At 39.1% G+C, this 27,159-nt stretch overlaps 1 protein-coding gene across 7 annotated transcripts in view; it reads right to left on the reverse strand.

Moving 5' to 3' along the window:
• Window positions 1–27,159, reverse strand: part of LOC100741368 (Down syndrome cell adhesion molecule-like protein Dscam2) — a 165,147-nt gene that overhangs the window by 33,534 nt on the left and 104,454 nt on the right. For 5 of the 7 annotated variants that reach the window (XM_033318598.1, XM_024364813.2, XM_024364803.2 and 2 more), the window contains exons 11-12: window positions 20,106–20,516; window positions 3,252–3,371 (exon numbers count right to left, since the gene is read on the reverse strand). In XM_033318598.1, coding sequence (XP_033174489.1) covers window positions 3,252–3,371; window positions 20,106–20,516 — 531 coding nt within the window. Of the gene's footprint in view, window positions 1–3,251; window positions 3,372–12,962; window positions 13,326–20,105; window positions 20,517–27,159 lie in introns of all 7 variants that reach the window. The other 2 variants (XM_012380801.2, XM_033318600.1) reach the window with 2 other exon arrangements.

Consider the following 27,159-nt stretch of genomic DNA (forward strand, 5'->3'; position numbering starts at 1 on the left):
CGATCTTGAATACGCATTTGTTGGATTTTCATCATTTATAAACGGACAATTCTGTCTCTCAATGGTAAAAATTTATTATTGAACAGAGAAACGTAAAACATAACGCTAAAGCACAGATTGCAAATTGGACTTTACGATGCGGATGTACGCATCTATTAAAAAATTTAAAACATGTTAAAAAAAATAACTTCCTTAAGCAAATAAATACCTTTTTTTATGAAATATTATCTTTTTATACTATTGAAACAGAGATTAATTAATAAACTGCGGGTTTTTATGTATTTATGAGAAATTTGAGAAAAGAAAAATTACCAAAACGCACGTAGTATGTTATATTATATAAAATTATATAAAATATCCCAGAAAGAGAGAGAGAGAGAGATTTTTTAGTTCTGCTCATGAAATTTTGAATCTGCTTAAATATCCGTAGCTTAATTATTATGAATAAAAATGAATTACTCAGAAAAATGTACCATAGAGCTTGCTTCGTCCAAAAACCAAAGACAGTTCCAAATTTAAGAAGTGTTCGTATTGCAACGCAACGAGTTGAAAAAGATCAATCCTTTTTTGCACTTTCTTCTAGCTTATCTACGTCCAGAACTCGACTATGTGCTGGCGTATTCCAACAATATTAAATCGTTTAATTAATATTCTCCCTCATTGGCTCAGTTTTGAAACGTATTCCTCCCATAATGAGTGATTTAACTTTCAGTAAAAGAGGAATCGTAACAGTACGAAGTAGATGGGCTATGATCGAGGAAAAAGAGGAGAAATTTCATTCCCAAGCGGTGCAATATAATGTTCACGAGCAACGAACTGGTGAAACTAATTGTACCACCGCTTCATCGGACGGAGGGCTTATTTCAGATTGAATGAGACCTCTGGAAACGGCCGATCAGCGAAATTTCTGATGGATATCTTCGTCAACCTCCGCCAGCCTCGGGTTAAATACACTCAGCAGCTGTAACCTGATGAAAACGATCGATGGAATTCACGTAAAAGTCAGCCAATAATTAAATTGTTTCGGAGGAAGAGAGAAATCGCGCAACGAAATATCTGGAATATCTATTTTTCTCTTCTGTTTTGTTGTACTCTAAGGTCAATGAGTAGTGATTAGTTAATAAGCCTCTCGAGGCAAACAGACGTTTTTAATGACATCAGATAAGTCAATCTATAAATCAATAGCAATAAATCGAAGTTGCAACGGCCCTCGAATCGATTCCGCCTGATAGAATTTTAAATTTTCCTCCACCTTCGTAAGGACGCCATCTTCTCGTATCTACATTTTCTTCGTCGTCTACGAAGTCCTGCGTTTACATTTTCCCGGAATATTCTACATTATAATGTGATACGAAATTGTATTACTAATTTTCATTTGTTAAACTACTTTTTCGGAATGTGCTAGGCCACTGATTCTCAACTTTTTCATACAGTCGTATTAACAAAATTAAAATTCAGAAGGTGTAATATCATCAAGGAAGCTATATGCAAATTCGAATTCAAGATTAGAATTGGAAAGTATATTGTACAAATTATCCGTGTACGTACCATAAGTCCTTCTTAGTGTACTACTGACAAAAGATTACTATATTCTTAGAATTATTCTTATACTATCTTAGAATTCCCACTATTTTTCTTTTCGTCCAATCATTGCTATGGTATAAAAGCTTACTTTGTTTTCGACGCGACTGCCTGTCTGTCCGTTTGTTGTTGTCAATAGAAAATGTATAACGTGACAGAGAAGTCGATTATCCTGTCAATTAACTGAAATCATTTAGGAGAAACTATTATATTGGGAATAGATAAGGTTATTTTCCTCTAGGAACGAAATCTCCCGGAATAAAAATCGTCAACGTCAACATCTCATAGGCACGTATATACGTTTTAAGTTCGACGAAGCCAAGATTCCCGTAGAAGGAAACGAGCCGTCAAAAGGCAAGCATCAAATTCCACGTATTAAGTGCCATCAAGGTGTTACAGCAGCTTGTCCGCATGCTCAAAGGCATCTTCCATAGTAGAATACGCCGCTATAAGACAGCCAGCGAGAGTAACAAGAAACGTGAGAGGAAAATGTGAGGATGTACAAGCTCTAATCAGAAAATGACACTTTGCGAATTAAGAATCTCTCTTTTACTCTTTGAAATAAATATCCATCTTCCCTCGTTACACTGTTTCCATATATAGACAATGATAAATATTTAGACAATGATTATTTTTTCATACTGCAGACTTTTTTGCGTTTTTATTATGAGATACAGATAATAGGTAATTTCAACTTTTCATAGGAAATAGGCATTAATAACCTTGTTATATATATATGACGATGTACAAAATACGAAATTTATCGTATTATATTTGAGAAAGATAACGTTGCTAACATAATATCTACCTCGAACACACCCAAACATATTATTGTACAGTTTGGATGATTGCCATTAAGAAGAAAAGATTAGGAGAAATCCTAGGCGATTTTTTACAGCGAGTAATTGAGTTTTAAGTGATAAGGGTATACGGATGGCCCGACTGCTTGAGATTAAAGTGTGAAAAAAAGCGCACGGCTACCCAAGGTTTGGAGCTGACGTGACTAAATGTGTTCTAAGAATATCGCTATGGTTCTTCTGAAGCGAGCGAAAGAAGTTGTAAAATAAAAAGAAGAAAATGCTTTGATGTTAGAATATATGTATGTATTACGCGAGAGAGACGGTTTTTAAATGGGTAGCCTTTCAGTTGTACTTCGTTGTGTCGCGTTGTATCGCATTATATTTTTATTTTTCCCGGTATAATTAACTGTTTTATTTTAGTATCGAAATCTGTTACTTCTCCACACTACCAGCAAATAAAATTTCTGTAAAAATAGTTCTTACAAAAATATAAAAAAAATTACTAGAACGATATTCACGCGAAACTGTAATTACATACGAAATACCATCTCTCAGAAATAACTAAACTAAGAATAAATGAAAGACAGAGTACCCGTCTCAAACGTACTATCTGAGAGTTAGAAATAGTTCCTAATACATTATAAAAGAAGGATAGGGTAAATTCGAAAGAAAAAGCAGAGGAAGGAGCAAAGACAGATAAAGGTACGAAAACAACTCGGTAAGGTGACTGATCGCATCATCGTTCGAGATCGAAGCCGAACGTATGTCACGCTCGGTGGGTTTTCAGTAAGACAGAGGACAGTTTTTCGGAACGTGAGCTCCCTCCGGCCACAGTGGGTTGGTAAGTTTCAAGTCTGAGTCGTGACTTACCGATCGATTGCTTCCAAGTCACCGTCGGAATGGGGAATCCTTCAGCCTGACAGGCAATGGAGACGCCGTGACCTACAACGGCGTTCTGGTCGATAGGTTCCACCGTCCATCGCGGCGGCACTAAAAATACGATCCAATTGGCTTAAAATCTTCCGGATCGCCGGTTCCTGACGGACCAGCGTTTCGGCGTCGCCCGATCTCTCGGCAGATCCTCGTCGATCGACGCTTCGTCCTGTTCATTTCAAATCACCGTGTCAATTACACTGTCGCGTGACCTTTGTCCACGTACCCTTTATCCCCTTATCTCAATTCGTGACAACTTTTCGTCGACGATTCTTCCTATCGACGAACCAAATAGCTGTTGGATTTTACTTGGCACGTGGCTGATATACACAATTTGTTTGGAAGACTTAGGAACCGGGACAGAATCATTTAGACAAGAAGTTTTCGTATCGTTTCGTCTTTCGCTGTTTTTCTTTTATCTTATTATTCGAAGCTATAAGAACAAAAGTTGAAATCTTTTTTATGGTTTTACGCGTATGGTTTGATCTTGTTATAGATTATCTGTAATTCGATGATATCTATCGAGGATTAATATCGAATTGCACGTAAAAACGTCTGCTATTCTATCACACTTGATATGTCTATACAGTTCCGCCTCTTGCACAATTCCATTTTTCCCTTTTCAAATTGAGAAATCGGATTACTCGGTATAAAATACGTGCCCTAGAGATTAATCAGCGCATCCTCTGTTAGCTAAACGCGAAGAATAATACTTTGTTTGACTAATTAGCCATTGTTCTCTGGGAACACTGGTTACTTCTATAGAATGATCGAACGATGGTTTTTTCGTCGACGAGGATCACCGGTCCCAGGCGTTTCTCTCTATCTACTACATTTGTCTTTGCTGTCGCGTGTTGTTGTTTTGTACTCGCGTATATACTCGTGTGTCGTGAAACGCATGCATTTCCAACGGGTTTCGATGTTACTGCATACTTACGGATCGCTAAAAGTGTGAACAACAACGTGTAGCAACAAAACCGATGGTGTCCGTGTTTAGACTACTTGAATTGACGATGTCGTATTTAAAGGGGTAAAATGTTTACTCATTCGTTGTCTCAATCAGAGGAAACTAATTTACCAGGAAGAATTTCGAGCAGTGATTAAAGAACAAAAGAGATAAAACAGGAATGAGAGAACAAAATTATGGGACGAAATTGAAAATGAAAAGAGAAATGTTCGTGCATTTGTTGTTAACTTGTGTTAATAAATTGTAACTGAAAACGTGCTCGTTTCGGAGAAACTTATCTGTAAAAGAAAAATTGAAAAATGTGTTCGAATAAAGGGAGAGTGAAATAAAAAGAACTATAAAGTGTTTTAAAGAATGAAACAGAGAACTCATTGTTCCATGGTACGTACTACAGGGGAAAAGAGCATTCGCTGGAATAATTATATAAGAAAAAGTATACCGTAATTGGAAGGGTAAGTGTTCCATGCAAGAATCATTTTATTCGAAAAATATAAAAACACGGCAAGCAACATTCCAAGTAAAAAAGATGTGAATATATAATGTAATAATAAACGGTTGTTAAAAAACAACGTACGAACAACGCAAACGGTACCTATTTCAAAAGAACGTTACTTGTAATCAGTATATACGAAGAAAAAGACACGCAGAAAACTTTCGAGGCACACATTAAATAATGTAAACGTTACTCTCAACATTCTTTCCATCGTCATTCCAAGTTGCTCGTATGTATATAGAGATAAAATATAAAGGTAGGCGAAAAATATCGTACGAGAAAACGCACTGAACCAGTAAACGTTAACTACGCGAACGCATGCTTTTACATCTGTCACAGACATTTTGTTGCATTACACGAGCACAATATAAGTAATATCTCTCGGTACACGAAACCGCTACAAAAAAACAAAAAAAAAAAAAAAGAGAAGAAAAAGAAAGTAAAACAAAATATAAAGGAACAGCAACAGTAAAGAAAATAAAATGATACTCTAACTAATGAAAACGCGTGTAACGAGGACAAAAAGGTATGAAAGTAAAACAATGAAAAAAAAAAGAAAAAGAACTAATGATTCGTTCGCAATTAATAAACGGTCGAACAACGAAAAGTATACTAATTCTAATTAGAAATCAGCACGCTCAACTTTCGAGATCTACAAATCGAACTCTTTACAAATGCTGATGATTCGTGAGGATGTACAAATAGTAACGATGAAACAACGAGAAAAGAAAGTAATAACAACAATCAAGGAACCTTCGTTCTCATTTACTTTTTCAGCATCTTTCGTTCTTCTTTTTTCTCGTATTTTTTCACTTCGTCCTCTCTTTTTTTTCATCTCGTTTTCATTTTTTCCTTACCGACTCGTCGTCGACGGATTAACTTGGCGTTGCTTTAATCGTCGCTCGGGTGGAACGTGCTCTTCCGGAAAAATTACACGAACGAAAGAAATTCGTGTCGTCGAATACGTTCCCGTTACGGTTAACCGGCTCGTCAATTAGCATGCATTAAAAACGAAGGAGAGACAGAGAGATAGAAAAATAAAGAAGGCAAATCGCACGACGTAAACCTGCATCCCTAGAAATATATTCGTTCACTTTTTTTTTTATATTCTGTGCTGCGTGAGGAAAAACTCTTGGACTTTCTGCCTTGTGTGCTATCGCCTATCGTGTTGTATATATTATATATATTTTTTTTCTGTCTTCTTCTAAAAAACACTTTCTTTACGCGCAAGTGCTATCGCTTCGAAGAGGATTGGAGTACCGGTGTTGCGTCAGCATTACGTGGCCTCGAAACTTTATATAAAATCGAGCCGTTTTTGCGGACGAAGGGAAATGCCTCGATAAGGACACGCTTCCGGCCGGACACTTCGGCTCCGACTTCAACTCCATATGAAATCACTATGTAGCCAACAGCTATGCGGCCCTCCTGGTATTTCGAGGAAATAGTCTTCCACAAACCCAGTAACCCCGATTTCAGATACCTGGTATCGAGACTTCTGAAGATACGGATAACTAGAATAACTGAAATCACTCGATTCACCAGAAGCATATCTTATACCATTGGATTGCTTCAACCCCTTGACAATGGTCTTGTACGAGCATTTTATTACGTTTTAAGCATAATAGTACTATGCTAATTATTCCAAGTTGAAACTTTGTTTCGTTAAGTGATCATATCTATTCTTACCAGTTCTTGAAATTGAGTTTGTGAAGTGTGCGCATGGCGCTAGATAAGGTAATGAATAAAAATATTAGCACAGATCAAATTTTTCTATAATGTGTCGCGAAAGGCTACGGTATCGACTTTGTTCACCGTTTCTATGACACGTAGTTTTACTTTACTAAGTTGTACAACTTAAATAACTGCTCGGAAGTTTCAATTCATTGCGAAAGTTATTAAAAAGAAAAGTTCTACATGGATATCTTAAGAAAGAAAATGTTTGTAGTTTCTGCCAGATTCTTATATTTTACAAGCAAGATTACGTAAAGCATCACTGTAACATCTGAAGAAACCATCAAAGAGTATTTCTAAACCAGTGAAATAGCACTTTCGCGAGCGTCGGAGATATCGTCGAGCAAGCAATTTGCTTCCCACATTTCCAATAGAAAAATTGGAAATACGCCAACGACAAAAGACGAAGATTGTTCGTTGAGTAAACAGAAAATTCTCGACAACAGCCGTGTCGCGTACGATCGTAAACCTGTTGCAGAAAACTGAATGCAAGAGGAAGAGGATGTTGCAGCCTGATGAACGCCTAGCGGACCTAGAAGCGCATTTACTTCGGTTCCGCGGCGCGCGAGGTAAACGTTACCAGAATCTCGACCGTGCTATTTTCCGGGGACGCGAATCCGCGTATAACCCCGGGGAAATTCGTTTCGTATTCCGGTCGCGTATTGTTAGGCGAAACGCGAAACTTTGAATCGAAATCGCTCGACGAGACTACGGGGAAAGCTCGACACTTAATTACTTGTGGATGCGTGTGTGGCGAGATTCTATAGCACGAATGGATTGAGCAAATTTTACCGAATGACTAAGATTATCAGGTTATTATATCATCGCTAAATGCCGCAAGATATACAGTTTTTAGTCGTTGTCCATTGACAAGTACGCATGGAAATAAACAAACGGAACAATGAATAAATAAATTAGAAAAGTAAATAATCATAATTATTGTAAAACACGTATTTTTAAAGCATATAATGTGATGATTATAGTGTCAATTAAGGTTGGTTGGTTGAAATGAATTTTATTTAATAATTCGTTATTTCTTCTTGAATTAGACGAAATGTAATATGGAAATCTTTGATACGATTTCCCCAATCTTCTTCTTAATGTAAGTCTATTAATTTTGCTAGTTTCAGTAAGCTTATAAAGTGGATAACCTAACAGCATGAAAATCGTAAATAGGTCAAGGAACGTAATTAAAGGCGTAAAATGTTAAAATAATCGCAGTGATTATAAATCATGTGTTTATAGAGTATAAAATAAATTGAGAGTACAGTGTCAATTAATTAATTTTGTTTACTTGAAATGAATTCGAACGAAATAAAATTTATCATGAAATGATTAACATGGAAATGTTTTTCTTCTCTTTCCAATCTGCTTCTCAATACGGATTTATTAACCGATTCTATTTGTTAAACTTACAAGGGAAATAAGAACATAAAAATCTAGAGAGTTATAATTCTCTGGTCGGAACATATTTCTAGCAATATAAAAATGTAGGAAAATAATATAAGACGCAAACAACTAAAATAAATAGAATAAGAGAAGCTACGATAAATCCACTAATATGTACTATCAGTAAAATACACGTTTTCTCCACAAAACAGAGAAGATGTCGATGAAGTACAGAGCTCGAAGAACGTAGAACTCGTACAACATGGAACTCTCAACGTTTCGTTAAGACATTCTATTCCGAAAGAGTAAGACCAAAATTGATTAACTGGCAAAGAACCTTGAAATTAGTGGTCGACAATCACGGAAATAGACGGAATAGAATTTACCAGGGAATATAATTTATCTTGCGTTTTAGTATAATTCAGTTGAAGCAACTTACCGAAGACCTGGAAGTCGGGCAACAAGGTTCGCAACTTTAAATTACTCGCGGATCCTTGGCTTCTCGCGTCCCCCTCAGGGATGAGCGAAGGATCGTTTATACATCCTGCAGGATACGCTCTCAGCTGGAATCGCTTTCGAATGACGAGCGAGTGCACGTCGTTTTATACGCATTAGGACACGTGTATCCGATAACAAAGCTAACGCGAGTGTTTATCTATACACGTCGTCGTTTCCATTTCAGTCGTTTCTCCATCGACTGACCAGATGTTAATCGCATCTGGATTGTATAGTCCAACGGTTTCAAAATGCCATGAAGCCAGATGCGCTACCATTCGTGAATATTTCGACACTTCTAAATCACAGAACCTCGTTTATATGAATTTTCTTTTAGGACCAAATCGTTCATATAACTAAATTCATATAACTGTAGTAGATAGAAGTTCGTAAATTTTGTGTTCGATATATGACATGTCAGTGAGTTCATGTTTAAGTGAGTTAATAAAATTTCGTTTCAATGAATCTATTATTTGTAAATATACGCTAGGTGACGAAAAAATTATAACACTTATAGAAACTTTACACGAACATACTCCACTGTAATGAAATACGATTATCATGACTATATTGGCAAAATTTGAAACGAATTTGAGAATGTAGAAAATCAGTATCCAGCATGAATAATGGTCTTAAACGTACATAAAATTTATTGTCTTAAGCATCGATTTAAATTTGTTATAGTTTTTTAAACCAAAATATATAGGATATATTTTAATCTAATTTCGATATTTGATTTTATTTCAGGCAAATATATATATAGTTAGTATATAGAATTAAAAAAGAGGATATATCTTATCACGAATTTCTGCTAAATATTTATATGTTAAGTTAAACCGATAGTAATAGTAGAGAAACGTTCTTCGATCATACTTGTCGATTAAATTGCATCTGGTATGTTCAGGTACTTACGGACGATAGTGTTTGCTGTATACGATAACTATACGTTGCACAGAAGGTAGCGCTATAATATCCCAGGGAACAAACGCGGAAGGTCAGGTGTTTCTTATCGTCCTTGGTCGAAATCCTCCTCAGCAGATTGTTCGTCGTGGCGACCATTGTTGCTCTTATCATTTCCAAGGTTTCGCTGATCGGCGAAAATCAAGCACTCTATTTTCCGCACTATTGCCTTTTGTTTCCAGTAACCGGGATTCTATGAGTCCCTTAAATTCACCTGACGTGAAAATTCCCATTGGTGAACCAGTTTCGCGAGTTTCATCGACTCGTTATTGCATCTTGGTCGATTTCACCTAAGTCACGAATCCTTTCACTGTGAAATCCCTGTTCTTATGACTCCTAAATCGACGATAGATCGACTCTACGCGGATCGTTCTCGAGGGTACTCGTATGTGGTGCGCAAGTAGATTCTAGTGTTTGGGTGTCTTAATCGATTATACGTATGTGAACTAACTCGGAGTACTGGAGAGACTTTATCATCCATCGACTTCGTTATTAAATTTCATAGTAAATTTCAAAGTTTGAGATGATTTCTAGTTTATGAAAGAACACGAAACAGAATGTGATGTTATAAAACTGATTTCACTATCCCATGTTTGTATTTTATTTTTGCAAATAAGAAATTGTTAATGCTCTTTTATTTAAGTCATATACTTCAAAGTTCCAAAGATTATAGAATTTTTTAATTGAAAATTATTTTAATATTTCGTAAGAATCACAATATTTCCTCTCCTTGTTCGATATTTAATCTTCCATTGTATTAATTTAGTTCTGATTACATAAGGATGAATAGTACTGTGTCAAGAATAAAATCGTCCAAACATTTCAAATAAATATACACTAGTAATTAAAATCTATTATTTAAATCTGAAATACATTACTAATAATTGAAATCTATTCTTTAAATCTGAAATACGTTCCAACACCCATTCATCCTTTTAAAAGATTCAAATTTTCAGCAATAATGTGCCATTAAATTTCCCGTACTGCATCGTGCAATTTACTACTGCTTGTTTTATAAAACATTCAGTCACAATAACACACTTAGTGCCACCACAATGAATTCGCCAATAACATAGCGCACTAAGAATTCTTAAAGACTTTTCCAATTTAATGCAGAGCAATTTCCATTTCCTCGATAAGTGGAATCAGTGTGAATTCTAAAAAACAAATAACATTTTTCCATGCACGTATAATAATAGTTCCAGTTGTCCAAAAATTTATTTCACAACCAATGAGATACGTGTCAAAGGCATTGTCCCCGCGATATGTTGCCTTCTGTAGGGTACGCACGAACGACAGAGTCCGTGAAAATAGTTCGTTAACGGGACAAAACAGTGAGGATGTTATTCCAGGGCGAGAAAGAGAGGCGTGTGTACGCTGTGCGTTGAAAAACGATATCGAAATCACGAGGGACTCGCGTACGTATCACGGTCGCATCGATTTGCTAGCTATAACACGGCTAACTCGAATTTACGAGCAGTTTTTACGTGCGTTTCGCCCGCCAACACCGGCCAGCTCTTAGTGAATATGAATGACGCGGAAGAACATTACACAGCGCGACAACGCGTGTCACTCTTTTAATACTCTTGGCATCTCGCGTGTCCCTTGAAATATCAAAATCATGATATGTAAACCACCTTTGTTTTTTCCAACTTATTACCTTCCCTTTTTTCATCTTCTCGTACACTTGCAATTCGTTTTAAAAGTAGAAAAAACGCAATGAAAGCGTAACGAGTAGACTGTAGACTTTTATGCATTTATGGGAAAGACCCATTAATGATTAAGCAGTGAAATAACGCGTAGTAGTTTCCGTTGTAATACAAACGTATTAATTACTCAAATCAAATGATCAAGGGACTCTCTATACATGATTTCAAAAAATAATTTAGTATAATGACATAAAATATTTCAAATTTTCTTCAACTTGGTAAAGTTGTAGGACCTAGATGGAAGAAGAAATAACGACGAAAATAATATAAAATAAATTCTTCAAATCCCTTTTCACAATTACGATGTAAATTCAATGGGATTCAATAACGTGAGTATGCGAGACAAATCTCTACTTAGGTCCCGTTCTTTAATTTTATTCTATAAAAGTACAAATTTGCATGAATATCCACACTCTACTAACGAGTTTTATCGTCTCTGGAAGAATTCATTTTAACTAACGAAGATTAAGATCGCATCGTCCTTCCGTTTTCCCCTTCGCTGCATATTGTTGTACTATTATTTACCGGAAAGTTCCTTTCGTGTAACGATACCGTGCGTACAGGTCCTGTAATTTAATCGACTCCGCGTGCGAGGGAGTTCACAGCTGTCGTAAACGGAAGAACGGCGCAGCTTTGTTGTCGTAGCTTGGGAACAAGCCGAGAACCGGTTCCATTCATACAAAGGTAGAAAGTGATTTAGATCTCGATCGCGGCGAAGGAATGGGTGTCGGCGACTTTCGAAATCGTCGAACGGCTGCCGAGAACTTCTTGAAAAGTCGCATTACCGCGCCACCCCTCTGAAACTCGAAACTAATTTGCCTGGGTCGTATCCTCGCGAGAGCGCCCGGTTCGACTGCCAGTAAACTTTCGCCCCAGGAAGACTAGGCTTGTAATGTCGTTCAGAGGTGAAATAGAGGGGAGAGGATGGCTCGAAGATGGAAACGAGGAAACATCGTTGGGGAAACGGCAACGGAAGAAACGTGCTCGCGTTAAAAAAAACGCGCCCGGAACGAGTCAAACGACTACTTGGTACACGCACCGAGCACAACCCTGCGAAGAACGGCTATGGAAAAGGCGGTTGGTACCCGGACAAATGTAATTGCGAGGCAACCATCGGTGTCCTTGAAAGAACAGAAGCTATCTGCCTGGCGGATCTCTCTCGCTATTTTCTTTTAAGGCAATATTCCGGCAGTTAGGAGCGGAATGTTATCCGCCTTAAATAGACCTCCGTCGTCTCCTTACTGGGGTTATAGGCGCTGGAAAAAAGAATCCTCGGCAACGTAATACCATATCCAGCCTTGATATTCTACCTTCGTGCGAATTTAAGAAAATAAAAGTACTAACGCTATAGTCAGTGTACAAATATCTGGCATAAAATGGCCATCTCTCGATATTGCATAGATAATTCAAATAGATCGAACTTCGAAATGTATCCTCTGACGAAGACGGATGCGCATTTTCTCACGTTGGAACGTTCGTCCCTATAACAATATATCTTCTCGACTGTGATACACCGGACAGTTTTCCATAAATTTTCAGAGCCGAAATGTTTTGAAGAAGTAGAAATCTCCGATTTAATCTATACACGCAGAACATCGTATCGGTGATAGGATGGAAGGATCATGAAAAATCCAAGAAGATAGGAGCTCGAGGAAGCGTGATCGAGGGTAACGAAAACACGACGTTCGAATCGACTCTGTCGAAACAAACCGTACTCCAATCCTTCGATATGGCTGTTCGATTTTCTGTGCCGTAATATGTATATACACGCGTGTATATATACAATATATATTTGTAGAAAGACAGTCAGAGACAAGTATATCTGGCTGGCACACGGTTTATGTACACAGGTTCTTACAGCTACCATATGTCGATTTTTGTTCTTGCTCGTTTGAGACACCAACCAGCAACGGAGAGGCTGGTCGAGTATTCGGCCAGGCCAGCGACGTTGCTGATCTGGCACGTGTAGTTCCCGCTGTGCTTAGCGCTGACGTTATTTATCGTCAGGATGCTGGAAAACGGCGGATAGTCGCTTATCTGTATGTTGTTGCCCGTCTCGACGACGGCCGCGTTGGATCCGCCCGACGACGACGACGCCGAAGACGACACCGACGCACCGTCACCCGGCCTGACCTGTATCGGTTTGTCGTCCATCAACCACGTGATGTTGAACGGCTGGTCACCCTGGCTCGTGGTACACATTAGCTGTGTCCTCATCCCCTCCGTCACACCGTTCTCGAAATAAAACGGCGAGATCCGCGGTGGAACTATAAACGTGACGTGTGATAATAGTATGTACCTGCATGCGGGCACAAACCGTTCTCCTATACGCGTATCTCGACCAGAGATTACGCTCTCGTCTTCGTTTCCTATTTTTTCTTTTTTTTTTTTCTTTTCTTTTGCGGAAAGGTTAGTCAAGGGGACTGGAAGATGAGAGGAAGTTTCAAATAATAAAACAAGCGCGCCAGAGGAACAACATACGAGTACCATCAAGATCCATTTACACACAAACGTGCCATGTCCGTTTCGTGTCTAAATATTGGCCCAGTGTTTATGCGTTGATATTTATGTACTATCCAGGACCATCCAAGATGTATCCGGGATAAATATTCGACTATGAAAAATACAATCTTCGTATCAACTAATCTTCGTTTTTGTATAACATCATATACGAACGGAATACGTTCAGGCACAATTTTACAAGTTCGTGTTATGGCCGTTGCTTGACGCGGTCAGACCGAGACAGAAGGAAAATATCCGAGACTACCAAGTGTAACCGGAGGCCATTCGAACTACTGATAATAACGAATATAGAATGAATGACGTATAAATAGATACATATAAAACGTGGATATGGCACGGTTTTGTATAAACGGACCTTTAAACGACGAGACTTCTATATATTTGAGTTTCGATAGCGAATACAGCGAAATGAAACGAAGTAAAGCGAGTCTAGTAAGGCTCGGTTACAGGTATGTTGAAAGAGTGTCGAATTACCTAGGAGAGAATGAAATGGCGAGCCGGATAATTACATCGAAAATCGTGAAACTCCGCGGGACTTCAGAGGCGGCCCGTTGAAACGGAATTAATAGCGCCGGCGCTACGCGTCCAAAACAACGGAGAGTTAATAAATCTTCTTCCCGAACGTCTGAAATTAACATTAAAATACAACTGGCGGATACAAACTGCTCGGAGTTTAATCCGTTCCCGGTGAGCGGACGGACCGTAATTAATGTTCCTCTCGGTGGCAACGACAATCCAAAAACGATTGGTAAAAAGAACCGGTGCCTGCGCAACTCTCTGTAATATCACCGTTATATTCCGCTGGCTCCGTTCCGTATAATACTCTATTCGCCCGCAATTTCCAGTATCTCGCTTCGTTTTTCCTTTTTCTCTTTTTTTTTTTTTTTTCCTATTCCGGTGATCGAAGTCTCATCGTGAAATTGGCGCAGGAGGTCACGAAGTACGAAATTTCGCGATCACATTATTTGATCAAATCCGCACTGATCCTCCGGTAGAAGCGGTTGATACCGTGCGGCTACTCTATTTCGTTGTCTGACCAAACACGAACCTATACTACTTCGCCACAGACGAATTTCAAGTAGGTCGAGTTTGTACAAGAACTGGGCGTTTGATAACCGCGATAACTTGGAGTTTCTGCTACGTGTTTCCTGCTACGTGACCTCCGAAACGTGGACGCTGGACAGGTGCAACGGTAACCCCGGCCGAGTCCGTGAAAAATGGTGGCTCGGTCATAAATATTCGGCCAGAACCACACACACGTACCTCGTGGCTCGGAAAATGAACATTTATGAGCCGGAGTAACTGCTAATGTCGGCCAATATGTCTTTATGAGACTTTCGGCGAAACTAAGTTGAAACCAGAGGTGACTGCACGATCCTTATACCGGTGGTCTGTTTTAATGAACATTTTCATCGGGGTTTCGTTGAACCTTTGGTCTCCTCGTTGTTCGCTTTACTGGCGCGTCTTTCGCATAGATTTCATAAGTTGATTCAAGAGGCGTTAAGTCGAAATAATTCGTCGTGATCGTTTGGCTTTCTTTTCTCATTCGAGTTGATTAACGATGAGTTTACTTACCAGGACCTATAGAACGTCGAGCAGTCAATTATCGAAACGAGCGTGAAAACTAAGTAGGATGAAAAGATACGAGAGATCTTGTACATACAATTGCCTATAAAAGTCTCCGTATATTTTAGAGAATGGCTATTTTTGTTAAAATAAAACAGTACAAAATTTGTCCAGTATATGATTTAATTAATTAATGTTCTGTCATTAATTTATTTTAAATTTAAATTGAATAAAACGATTTATACATCACACTTAATTTTATTTTATCTATTCAAAAATATTCTTCTTGTGAGATGTACAAAGACTTTTGTCAGCGACTGTACCTTAATGAAGGATTTTAACTACTTGAATTCCACCGAATTAACAGTATATCGAATGCGTAATAATATGCCGGATCAATCTCATGCAAGATAACATTTCCTGAATTCCTAACTTACAGATCTCTCGTATCGATTTCGCCCAAATACGATTTACCACTACGGTCTCAATATAACTTGAATGATAATAATGATGATAATGATGATAGTACACAAATCATAGAGAATATCTCGAGCGAAAACATAGCATAGTCTTCATAAAAAGATACTGTTCTACTGGATAGTGATAGTGATATAATATAATGTAACTCGGTCAGAATCGGTCAAATACGTGACTGATACACGATAATACAACACAAATATCGAGAGAGCAACAAAGGTGGACGGTTCATTCGAAAACGGGACAAAAGAGCACGACTCCTACTATATGCGAATCGTGTTTTCGAAGTGTCGTTATACAACGATCCAACGTAAAAGAATACCATAGAAATTATGTATTATATAATGTATATACATTAATGTTCGTTTAAATTTCAATAGATCGAGAACCACGTTATAATTTCATGGGGTTAACCATTCTCTAAAAATCCATTAATAAGGAAAAAGGAACAATTTAGCAAAAAACAAACGAGAAAGACACGATCAACTATAAATCAAAATCCGTGATGTAATCGAAGTTAGAGGGATTCTACAGTTCAATATACGAAGAAAATCGAGAATAACAAAATTTCGTTAGACGTTACATTTTCGAGAAAATTGACTTTACCGAAACCTGTCAAGAATATCCGAATTTTCTTAATTCTCAAATAAATAAGAGAATAAATTGCAAGTGTAGAATATAACTTTCCGATATAATACTTCGTTTTGCACAAATAGAGTTTAAATATATTTAACGAAGAACCAATCTGGTACACCAATCCTCTACCTAATTCATTCGATTCGTTCGACTTTCCAAGAAACGGCATTCTTTAGATGAAGCAATTTTATTCTATACTTTTACTATATTTTCAAACTTATCTCTATACGTAGAATATACGTCTAATCGGAAATAATTAACTCCTAAAAAATATCTGCTCCGATGTAAGTTCGTTATTCCTGACTTTCGTCTTATTTTGAACCCGAATCTGCCTGATTCTTGAATCTTCTTGACATCATTTGTATCGGGACATAACTGTATTTCTGGCTTCTTCTCGGTATATCTATAGGCTACTTCTAAATTTAAATTACACTGAATTCGACCAAGTTGGAACTCGAATTACGCTAACAATGAAAAGCAATAAGGCTGGATCGTTTGAATTTAGAAGAAATCAATTATAATCGAAACGAACATTACTGTATATATGAAACGCAATATGTTCAATCAATACTGAATCAAAATTGTCTCCTGAATATGTTAATTCTGAGCGATGCAATACAAACACGCATATATTGCGCGCAAAGATTAAAACTCAGCACGGTATGGTAACTTTTACGTAGAAGCGGTCTCACGCTGTGACATCGAGCCCGATCCCGTGGCCGCCGAGCGCAAAATTAAACGAAAAATCCTAATCTGACGCCGGATTCTCGTTTAATTTCGCAGCAGCGAATTCGAAACCGGTCTGAACACGAGTTTCTGCGCGAGCATATCCCGGAGAGAAGACAGGAGAAACAGACAGACAGAGAGTTACAGAAACGGAGAAATAGTGGGGGGACAAAGTGTGTGTGTGTGTGTGTGTGTATAGTGGTGTATGCGTATACGTATGTATCCATGTATGCGTGCGTATAGTCGTGTACATAAGAGTTTGGAGCAACGAGTGGGAACTCGCCTCCGAAGCAGATTTTCAACGAGCGCTTCGATGTCACAGATCACAATTGTACGATCTACGAGGCATACACCTTCAAATCGACTGATTCAGCCCGATTATTACACACTATAGAGGAGAGAAAACAAAACGTCCGTAAACGAACATTACGTGAAACACTGGCAAGATCTGTTAACTGTACATATACAATATAGATATACATACGTATAAATATACATATATATATATGTACGTATTAAGAGTATCCGAGGGAAAAATATATATTTACATATATACATCCGAAAAAAGCGTGCAATTGGGCGTGCAAAAGAGAAACAGCGTGCAAAGAGAGTCAGTAGTCACAGAGAGTGTAAAAAGACAGAGATAGATATTATACAAGAAGGATTCAAAATCGTGGGAAGTATATGAGATTGAAAATTCGCGGCACGTTCTACCAGGGGTATAGTGGTGTATGCGTATACGTATGTAATGCGTATACGTATGTATCCATGTATGCGTGCGTATAGTCGTGTACATAAGAGTTTGGAGCAACGAGTGGGAACTCGCCTCCGAAGCAGATTTTCAACGAGCGCTTCGATGTCACAGATCACAATTGTACGATCTACGAGGCATACACCTTCAAATCGACTGATTCAGCCCGATTATTACACACTATAGAGGAGAGAAAACAAAACGTCCGTAAACGAACATTACGTGAAACACTGGCAAGATCTGTTAACTGTACATATACAATATAGATATACATACGTATAAATATACATATATATATATGTACGTATTAAGAGTATCCGAGGGAAAAATATATATTTACATATATACATCCGAAAAAAGCGTGCAATTGGGCGTGCAAAAGAGAAACAGCGTGCAAAGAGAGTCAGTAGTCACAGAGAGTGTAAAAAGACAGAGATAGATATTATACAAGAAGGATTCAAAATCGTGGGAAGTATATGAGATTGAAAATTCGCGGCACGTTCTACCAGGGACACGGGCGGTTCCACTCCGTAGACCGGCAACGACGGCCAACGAATCATCTCACCGTCTCGATTTTCACCCAGCGTCGCTACTTCTAATCTAAATTGAAATCTAATAATCCGCGACGAGACGGAGCGCGGCACGTTTCGCCACGCTCCATATCCTCCTCGCGATATTCCTTCCTAGGAATCTTTTCTCGAGCTAACCGTCACGAAAAGAGTAATAGAAAAGCGGAAGAAAAAAAAGCGAGAAGAAAAAAGAAAGGAAGGGAGAGAGAAACGGAAGAGAAATAGAACCGTCACGGACCGGTAGGCGAAAGATCGTGGCAAAGCAGAAGTGGAGAACGCGAATGTTCGCCAGTTGTCACAGGTCGAACGTGCCGTTGAGCGTGCACTTTGGACTAGCATCATAGCAGAAACAGGTCGCGTCGAATGACATCGGACAGCCTCTCTGTTGTAATTTTCCGGCTCCGAGATCATCCTCGACGATCGTCAGTGTACGTGGTGCTTAAGAAACTGGACTCGCGAACGACGACAGAGGTGAATCTTAAAGAAAACCAACCAAAGATAGCGATTATGATGTTCTTTTTAAAATCAAAATATAAGCGGATATATGTAAGATCGATAGACAAATTGATCGACGTCGATTGATTATCAAAAAGTATTTATTCTAGGGACCGACCGATTTTTCTAAGAGGCTCGAGCTCCAAGAGACGCGACAACCGATCGAAAATTCTTTTTTCCCACGACGCAACAGAAAATTGATCACATCGCGATGCCGTAGTCTCGAGAGCTCGCTGATTGATCGATCATACCCGACCCACTAGAACGACCGCGTTGCGCTGTTTCCTTACCAACCGATCAATCAGTTACTTTTCCAGCGCCAGCACATAATCCGCAGACCTGGAAAATTGCCAGTCTGTCTTTATTATGTTCCGTGAATCGCGTGCCGCGATCCCACAACGGCTCTGTTGCTCTGAATCGATCCACGAAATCCGTATCGTTGCACGTCACTTTCGGGATATTCCCCTTTCGCGAAAACGACCAGCATATCGGCTAGTCACTATGAATAGTCGCTAGAACTATGCATATCCAAATTGAAGCTTAGGCTTTCTCCAAGCTTTAGATTGTTGCTATAATTTTATCGCAAGATTTTATTAAAGCGATCGTTTCCCAAATAAGATCATAATGGTTACAGTAGATACGTGTTCTGAGGAATTGCCATTTTAACGGATGTGCCGGTACAATCAGATACAGTAAAATTCCGTTTATAGAAACTCGTCAAATTATAAACATGATTGGAGTTCACATAATATGAGTTTGCTGAGTCTTCCCTCTACCTATGTTCTCTCGTTCGTATAATAGGAATTCACGTCTAAACAATTGGATTAGGTCAACAGAAGTTCAGTTAATCGAACTCTGACTAAGAGTTGATTCAAACGAATAAGTTCATATAATCAGAATTCTATTGTATGTAGATTCTTGTAAAAGCATGCATTTCAATCTCCTGATGATACATTCGTCTGAACGACAACTCGTCAGAACACATATCCATTATAACCGACAGCCTTGTTTGGTACGATCGTTTCTGGAATATATTTGAAATATTTCATCGATCCGCTGGAACGTTTTATAGTAACATAGTAAGCATTATTGCTCGCGTAATAAATCTAACGATCTCGCGACGTATCGATGCATGCAGACACGTCGAGATCGATGCGATGCAATTGCAAATTGCCAAATTGTTGAACCGCCCAAAAGATATGGAAACGCGAAGAAAAGCAAAGAAAGTAACGAAAAAAGGAAGCGTGGCACCTCTGTCGTAGTGGGAGCGTGAACGAAGAAGTACACCAACGGTGTGCGTTTACCGTTGACGTGAAGGAGTGCAGAATGAGCGACGGTGGCAGCGCCATTGGCCACGCGACAGGTGTACGTGCCATTGTGCGCGGGTGCGATCGTGCTAATGCTCAGGGCGCTGGTAAAAGCGTCATATTGCCGGACGGTAATGGCCTTTCTCGGGGACTGTTCGGCCTGCCCGTCGGCCTTGGGGCCCCGCTTGGGCCCCTTAATCGCGTCTCCAGGACTGGCCGGGGCCTGTACGCGGCTATGGCTGGACGACGGAGTATCCTGCGACGTCCTGATCGTCTCTATTGGGACGTTATCTTTCAGCCACGTGAACGTCAGTGGCAGATCGCCAGTCACGACTACGCACTGTACGCTAGTACGGTGCCCTACGTTTAAATCGCGAGCAAAACTGAAAGGCGTGATTTTAGGTGGCACTGAAAGAACAATACAAAGACAAAGGTGGCATTCCAGTCAAAAGCGGTTCGAGGAAACGCTATAGAGAAAACCGCGTATTCTTTTATGGAATTTGTGTGTGAGTGAACAGGACAGAAGAGAGATTTTCATGGGATAGAAGATATATGAGCACACACGTCGAAAGGATGGGTTTTTAATTCTGCCCTCCTTAAGTTAACATTTCCTAGTTAACAGTTTTTTCATTGCTCGAGGCTCGTTGAAATATTTGAAGTTCTCGGTGTTTCGTTAACTTTTAAGTAAATTTATATTATACAGAATGCTATGGAATAATGGTTAAATGTTTGAAACTGAACAAAGATAGAGAAAGAGAGAGAGAGAGAGAGAGAGACAAAGACGGCATAAGAAACAAAACGAAACTTCCAAAATGGTACACAGGACATTTTAATTAAGGAAGACAAAATTGTCCACCGATGCTGTCGAGTTAGTAAGATAAAAATAATATAAAAATGAATTAAGAGGTCCACAATATCAGTTGAAATAGAAAGCTTGACACTTTAGAACACTTTGTGCGACAATCGAAAATACAATTCAGTGGCAATACATCGAAAGGACGTATGTCTGGTTCATGATGAAAGCACGGCGTGGTCAAAAGCCGCTCGAGCTATGCCTGCTCTGTAATTACACTGGCGTTAATTAAATTTCCATCTGCGGGCCGTGCACATCGCTAAATTAAGATCTTAAAATAACAGTTTTGAGGTAGCGTCAAGAAATATAATCTTTGACCATAAGACTAGACTTTATTAAAAGTTCTGTCGTCTCAAAGTGTTCTAATGCGCGACATATAAAGGAATATCGTTTAACGTTGCGATCGTCTATATAGAAACAGACAGCTTCAAAGAGATGGGTGAATACATTCACGTTGCGAACTTCACTTACAAGCACTGTTTGTCTTTCGCGGAGATAAAAGATAAAATTTACCGGCAATTTTTATCGTTAGACCTTCGAGTTTCAATCTTTGACTCGTCGCCAACTTTTTAATCCTAGTCCAACAAATTAATCCAATATCTGTACAATAGCTTGCTTAATTGGATAAAGCGAGCGATGCAGTTATTTTTTATATCGGAATCCAATGGATAGACCGTTCTATAACTTACGCAACACTCGTTTAATCCCCTCAATTAAGAATTAACTGCTAATCACAGCCCCGATATAACTCTGCAAGCCTCCATCCATATAAAAAGAAACTGGCTCATAAAAGTATTTGAATATTTATTACGGTAAACTTTTATGTTCGAGTTTTATGCATTATACAAAATATTTTGAAATCTTATTAGTATCGTAGATACTAGAGACATGACCGTTATGATTGTATTTAGTAAACGATTATTATACAACATGAACAGCCATCTTATGCATATGATAAGTGGTTCCCATTGAATATTGGCCGATAATTGGCTGTTTAAATATTCTTATGGTCTCTGCGAACTTTTCTTAAATATCTAGTAATTTCTTTATACTTAAATATCTAGTAATTTCTTTATACTATATTTCCAAATCTGACAGTGCTAATAAAATTTTCGAACGTTTCACATAACCGCACGTAAAGATGTCTACAACGTTTAAATACTTTCATGAGCCTGTGTATGTGTCACAAGCTATCGTTGCTCCCTATAAAAAGCAAAACGCGCCGCGCAGAAATATAATCTGCTTGCTCGTTGGTATCGTTAAATCGTTTGAGTTAATCCGCGAAAATCGCGATGTTCAAACGCCCCATACACGCGCAGATAGGTATATCTCTAGGTATATACGCGCCATTTTTTACGCACCTCTTTTTCCCCTTTTACAGCCAGCTAGCCACGATTCCTTTTAATATCGCGGAACACTCTGGTTGGGATCGGATTCGCGATAATTGTAACCCACGTAACGCACTTCTTCTCCTGAACGGTTCAACGAATAAACCGGCGTTAGCGAGAACAAACGCGGTAATTGATATTTAACCGTAGCTGGCGCGCCGTAAAATTTTTCACCGATCGGTTTTTACTTTTCCATCGCCACTCTAACGCTCGCTCGTTCATAGCCTACCTTCATGGTTACGAACGGTGCGGGAAATCTGCGAAAAATTCGCCCTCGCCGCGGCGTGGATCGTGTTAATGAACTCGTTCTCCTCATCGATCGAACGATCCCCGTTTTTTCGTTTCAAAGATTCCCCCCACCACGGGATTCACATCGAATACCACCGTCGACAAGCTTTCGCAATTAATTCGTGGCCCGCGAGCACCATCCGAACGCCATCGCGCCGATAAATGGGACTTTTGCCGACGCTTAAACGCGCGAAATTTTCACAAAACGCAATACAATCGATCGCTTACAAGCACTCTGGTTGATTGCTTTCGAGTCGAGGCGTAACTCGTTCCGCGTTTATAAGCCGCCAAGTTTAACACTCTTACGCGTTCCTCGTTGGTGCATTTACCTCTTCGATCTCGATTATGAGAATTGCCGGTAAAATTGAATTCGTTAATGTATACACGTATAAGACAACAATGTAACACTTTGTACATGGATTTTTGTATCGTTTTTGAAGTGCTTGGATGGTGAAGGGCACATCGCGCGAGAGAAACGGCGACTGAGTCACGTTAATAGAATATCGATGCTTCGACAACAGCATATTTATGTACAAGTAGCACGTGCACACGTTCTCAAATACACGGAGCGCTCGTGGTTGAAATCGTAACGTTCGATCGTGTACTCGCCATGGTTTTATATCGCGATGGTTGGCGCTTTGTTTCTTCGCGAAATGTCAGGTCTGCAAATCATGGGACGTACAATTTCGTCGATTACAGGATTTTTTAATCCTAATATTATTTGAAAATAATATAAGGCAACAACATTTACAACTTTTACCATATAGAATACAGAATTTAAAAAAGCTGTTATGCGAATAACTGAAAAATTTATTCAAAAATTGTAATTAATAAATAATTCCAAATTTGTTAACATTAGTATCAGAGGAACATGTTAAAAGAGCGACATTTCAACTAATATACCCGCAAACGTCTGAACCTTGCGACCGAGTAAGTATATGAAGTTTATTGGAAACATACGGTTTTATATATTTGGATATCGATAGATAAGGATAAATGTTTCATAAGTCACGAGATACTATAATACGGAACGTAAAATGCGAATATCAAAGATATCTGGGACGACGCGACGCGAGTCGATATTAAACCGGTCAGCGATATTTTTCGCCTGCCAGCGTTATCTCGGCCCCAACGATAACGGAAGCGTACGTAAGGGGATTCCTTAGAGCTGGCACGCTGTTTTCCCGAGGTTGATGCACGACACGATTAAACAGTAGCGAAGCAGAGTAACCTTTCTCGTAGAAGCGCCCCGTGTATCGCTAGAGCGCGCATGTACACGCACGTAGACCCGGCCCCGTACCCTCCGGTTAGTACGTGGCATCGTCGCGCTATGAATTTTTATGTACAAAAGTACACGTATGTAATATAATATACAGAGCAGTTAGGCGAGCGCGTGCAAGGACAGATGCTTGAGCGATGCAGTGAAGTGCTGTGCTCTTGGTGCGTGGGTTCGTTCGCGGAGTGTTGTCAAACGCACGGATATCCGTTGACGCACATAGAGAAGATAGACGAAGAAATGGAGATACAGTGACTCACAAAAATATTTAAATATATTATGCGTTTACGTTATGTTTGTTATAAATATGAAACTTTTCGAAAATTCAGTAGCAACAGTAACGAGACATGGGTATCATCGTCACATTGGTCAAACTTGAAAAGAATCTAAAAATGCACGCGATGATACTATTTTTGTTAGTTTTCTAATTTTGGTATTGGTTAATTAATTGGTAGAAGGACGTATTTTAATATGAGCATAGTCGAAATGGGGATAATGAAGTTCAAATTTATAAACTTTCTGAAAAGCTAATTATGTAATTGGTATAATATCGTATAATAATGTAATCTAATATTTTTAGTATCTTTCAAAAGATCAAGAGACTGACAAAAACACGCTCTTAATCCTAAGATCAAATAATCTTATAACTTCTGTCTACAGTTTAGATATCTCTTTATACATTTTCAGATTTCTCTCAAATTTTGCTCATTTAATTCCGATAGTCGTATCTCATTGCAATACTAATGAAGTCCCAAAATGTCTCGTATACTGTGCATAATATATCTACGAAAAGTTGGTACATATGTTGAAACACTTTTGTAAGCCACTGTAAATAGAGTTAGAGATAGAAATAGAGATAGAAACAGGTAGATGGACGCATACACGCACACGTACACACCCTAGCACACATGTATATATATATATATACACACGATTGTACCGCAATCCCTGTCGTATGATAAGGAGCTATCTTAAGAAATTTTCCGGTCGAGAAACTTTTTCGACCGTCCGTTCCAGAGAGTTCGCTGTATGTGCACCGACTGTTCCTGCAGTCGGACGATTGTGTTTCACAGAAGCATCCTATGCACACACACGATCAGTGTGTCGTATCGTGTGCAGAGAGTTCCCTTTGATTGTCTCCTTTGCTGTAGCTAGCGTGATCATATAGCTCTGGTGGCGGTTCGGTGGAACGTAAGACGGATGAATTGACCGGCTCTGCTGTTTGTTAATCGGTTCAAACGCGATCACATTCTGTTCGAGTAAATACGAGAACAACCAACTAGTAGATAAATAATCGCATTCTCGATGACTAGAAAATCGTCCGAGTGGCAAGTTAATTAACTTTGACGCCACGAGAAACTATCGATCGATTTCCGTTCATATCAATTTCCTCAAACCACTTTGGTGTTTAATCGAATTCGATACTCACTCTGCCGTTCGATTTCTTCGTTTTTCCTTGGTTACGCGAAGCTTCACGGATAGGGTTCGCGGAAACGGGAAAGCGGTTACCGATTCGAAGGATCGCTTTCAAGTACTTTCTCAAAGTATACAAAATGGTGGGCGAGTTCGAAGGGGCGCGATACGATTTCCGAGCCAGCTGCACGATTAGGAGTCGCGCGAACGATATCCCTTTCCGCTTTACCGGAACGCCAGCCAGAGCCTCAAGATCCTTTGAGGCAACTTACGGCAAGTTTCTCGAATTTTTCGAACTTCCGTCGCACTTTGCCAGCATTGGAATCATACGACCAGAGCGTTTCCTCCCCCTTCTGCGTCTCCTCGCACGAGGCAACGTCTATTAAATTGCGCGAACCGCTTCGAGTGTTTGCTCGGAATTGAATTTATCTCCTCGCGCGATCTGCTCTCGTTAAAGGTTTCGGGCGCTTTCAATGAGATTGGCGACGAAGAAGATGAAGAAAACACAGCGAGAAACGCGAGAAAATCCGAAATATCGCGAATTGTGTGTATTCAATTGGGGCGTAAACGTTTGCCGGTTTATCGGCGACGCGATACAACGATTAAAAGACGATAACGTTGGTACGTTTCGAGAGATAAACCTGGTTTGCCCGCGGCTCACGGTTGTTACTGTCTTTTCGGGAATTCACGCACGGCTACGCGATAAACCCGGTGAAATCCGAAGCAATACTGGCTCGCGTTAACTAATCCCAGCCAGCGATGAACAATGGAGTACACGAAATTTCCTCCGTAAACCTAATACAGAAACATTTTGTGTGAAGGTAAATTTGGCGGCACGCATCAAACACGCCGGGATGTTATGCATACACGAATTGTAATTAATATGCGATTGCCGCCGGGGCAGAAAATTACGGAGGGGATGCCTGGGGGGAGGATGTTATGGGAGGACAGAATATATCAAACAAAGAGATGACATAACTTTCGGTATGTCACTGCTGCGATTATTCGTTGATAATCGTTCTTTGACATCTCTAATGGTCACATATGGTACCCGATCACGCAGAAATTGTTTATTCCCCTTCCTTTGTACCACAAATAGTTTCGTACAAATGACGATTTACTTTTGCAAATTTTTGATATCTAAGATTTGATATACACGTCGCATTGTCCATAAGTATTTGGACGTTTCCAAATTATTGGAAATGACACGAACTATATTTCAAATGAAACTCCATTACAGAATTTGAGCCACGAATTTTGTCTCGGTTAGTCGTATACAATTAGTACATATTGATGAAAATGATAATTAATATTAATTATCACAAGTAAAAGGGAAATAATTTGAGACCAATGCAAATTGATATTGCGGATATATTTGAATTAAATGGCTGTGTCTGTTCGATATTGGAATTTTAGAACGATTGAAATGTGTATCCCTAACGACATTCTAAAAAATTTGTATGTGAGCGACCCAGGTGTATTCGTAATTTCGGTCTGTACCTAACAGAACGTTTGATCCTAGATATGGCTAAGGATGAAGAATTAACAGTAGAAAAAGGTTCTCCTACCGTAATATCGAAGACGTGATTAAAACATCGATATTTCGCTCCAAGCACGACAGGAGTCCAAATATTTATGGATAGCCGTGTAATTATAAGAGAAAATAAAGAAGAAGGAGAATTTAAGAGAAGATACACATGAAAGATAATATAAATATGTTAACGTTAAAAGTCTCGACGACTACGTCCACATGTACTCCATCAAAACTCCGCAAACACGAAGCATAGACGTAGGAATGAAAATGAATGGGTGTACCGCACGTGACCAGTAGAG

This window comes from Bombus impatiens, unplaced genomic scaffold, assembly GCF_000188095.3.
Source record: "Bombus impatiens unplaced genomic scaffold, BIMP_2.2 scf_0017, whole genome shotgun sequence".
Taxonomy (NCBI): domain Eukaryota; kingdom Metazoa; phylum Arthropoda; class Insecta; order Hymenoptera; family Apidae; genus Bombus; species Bombus impatiens.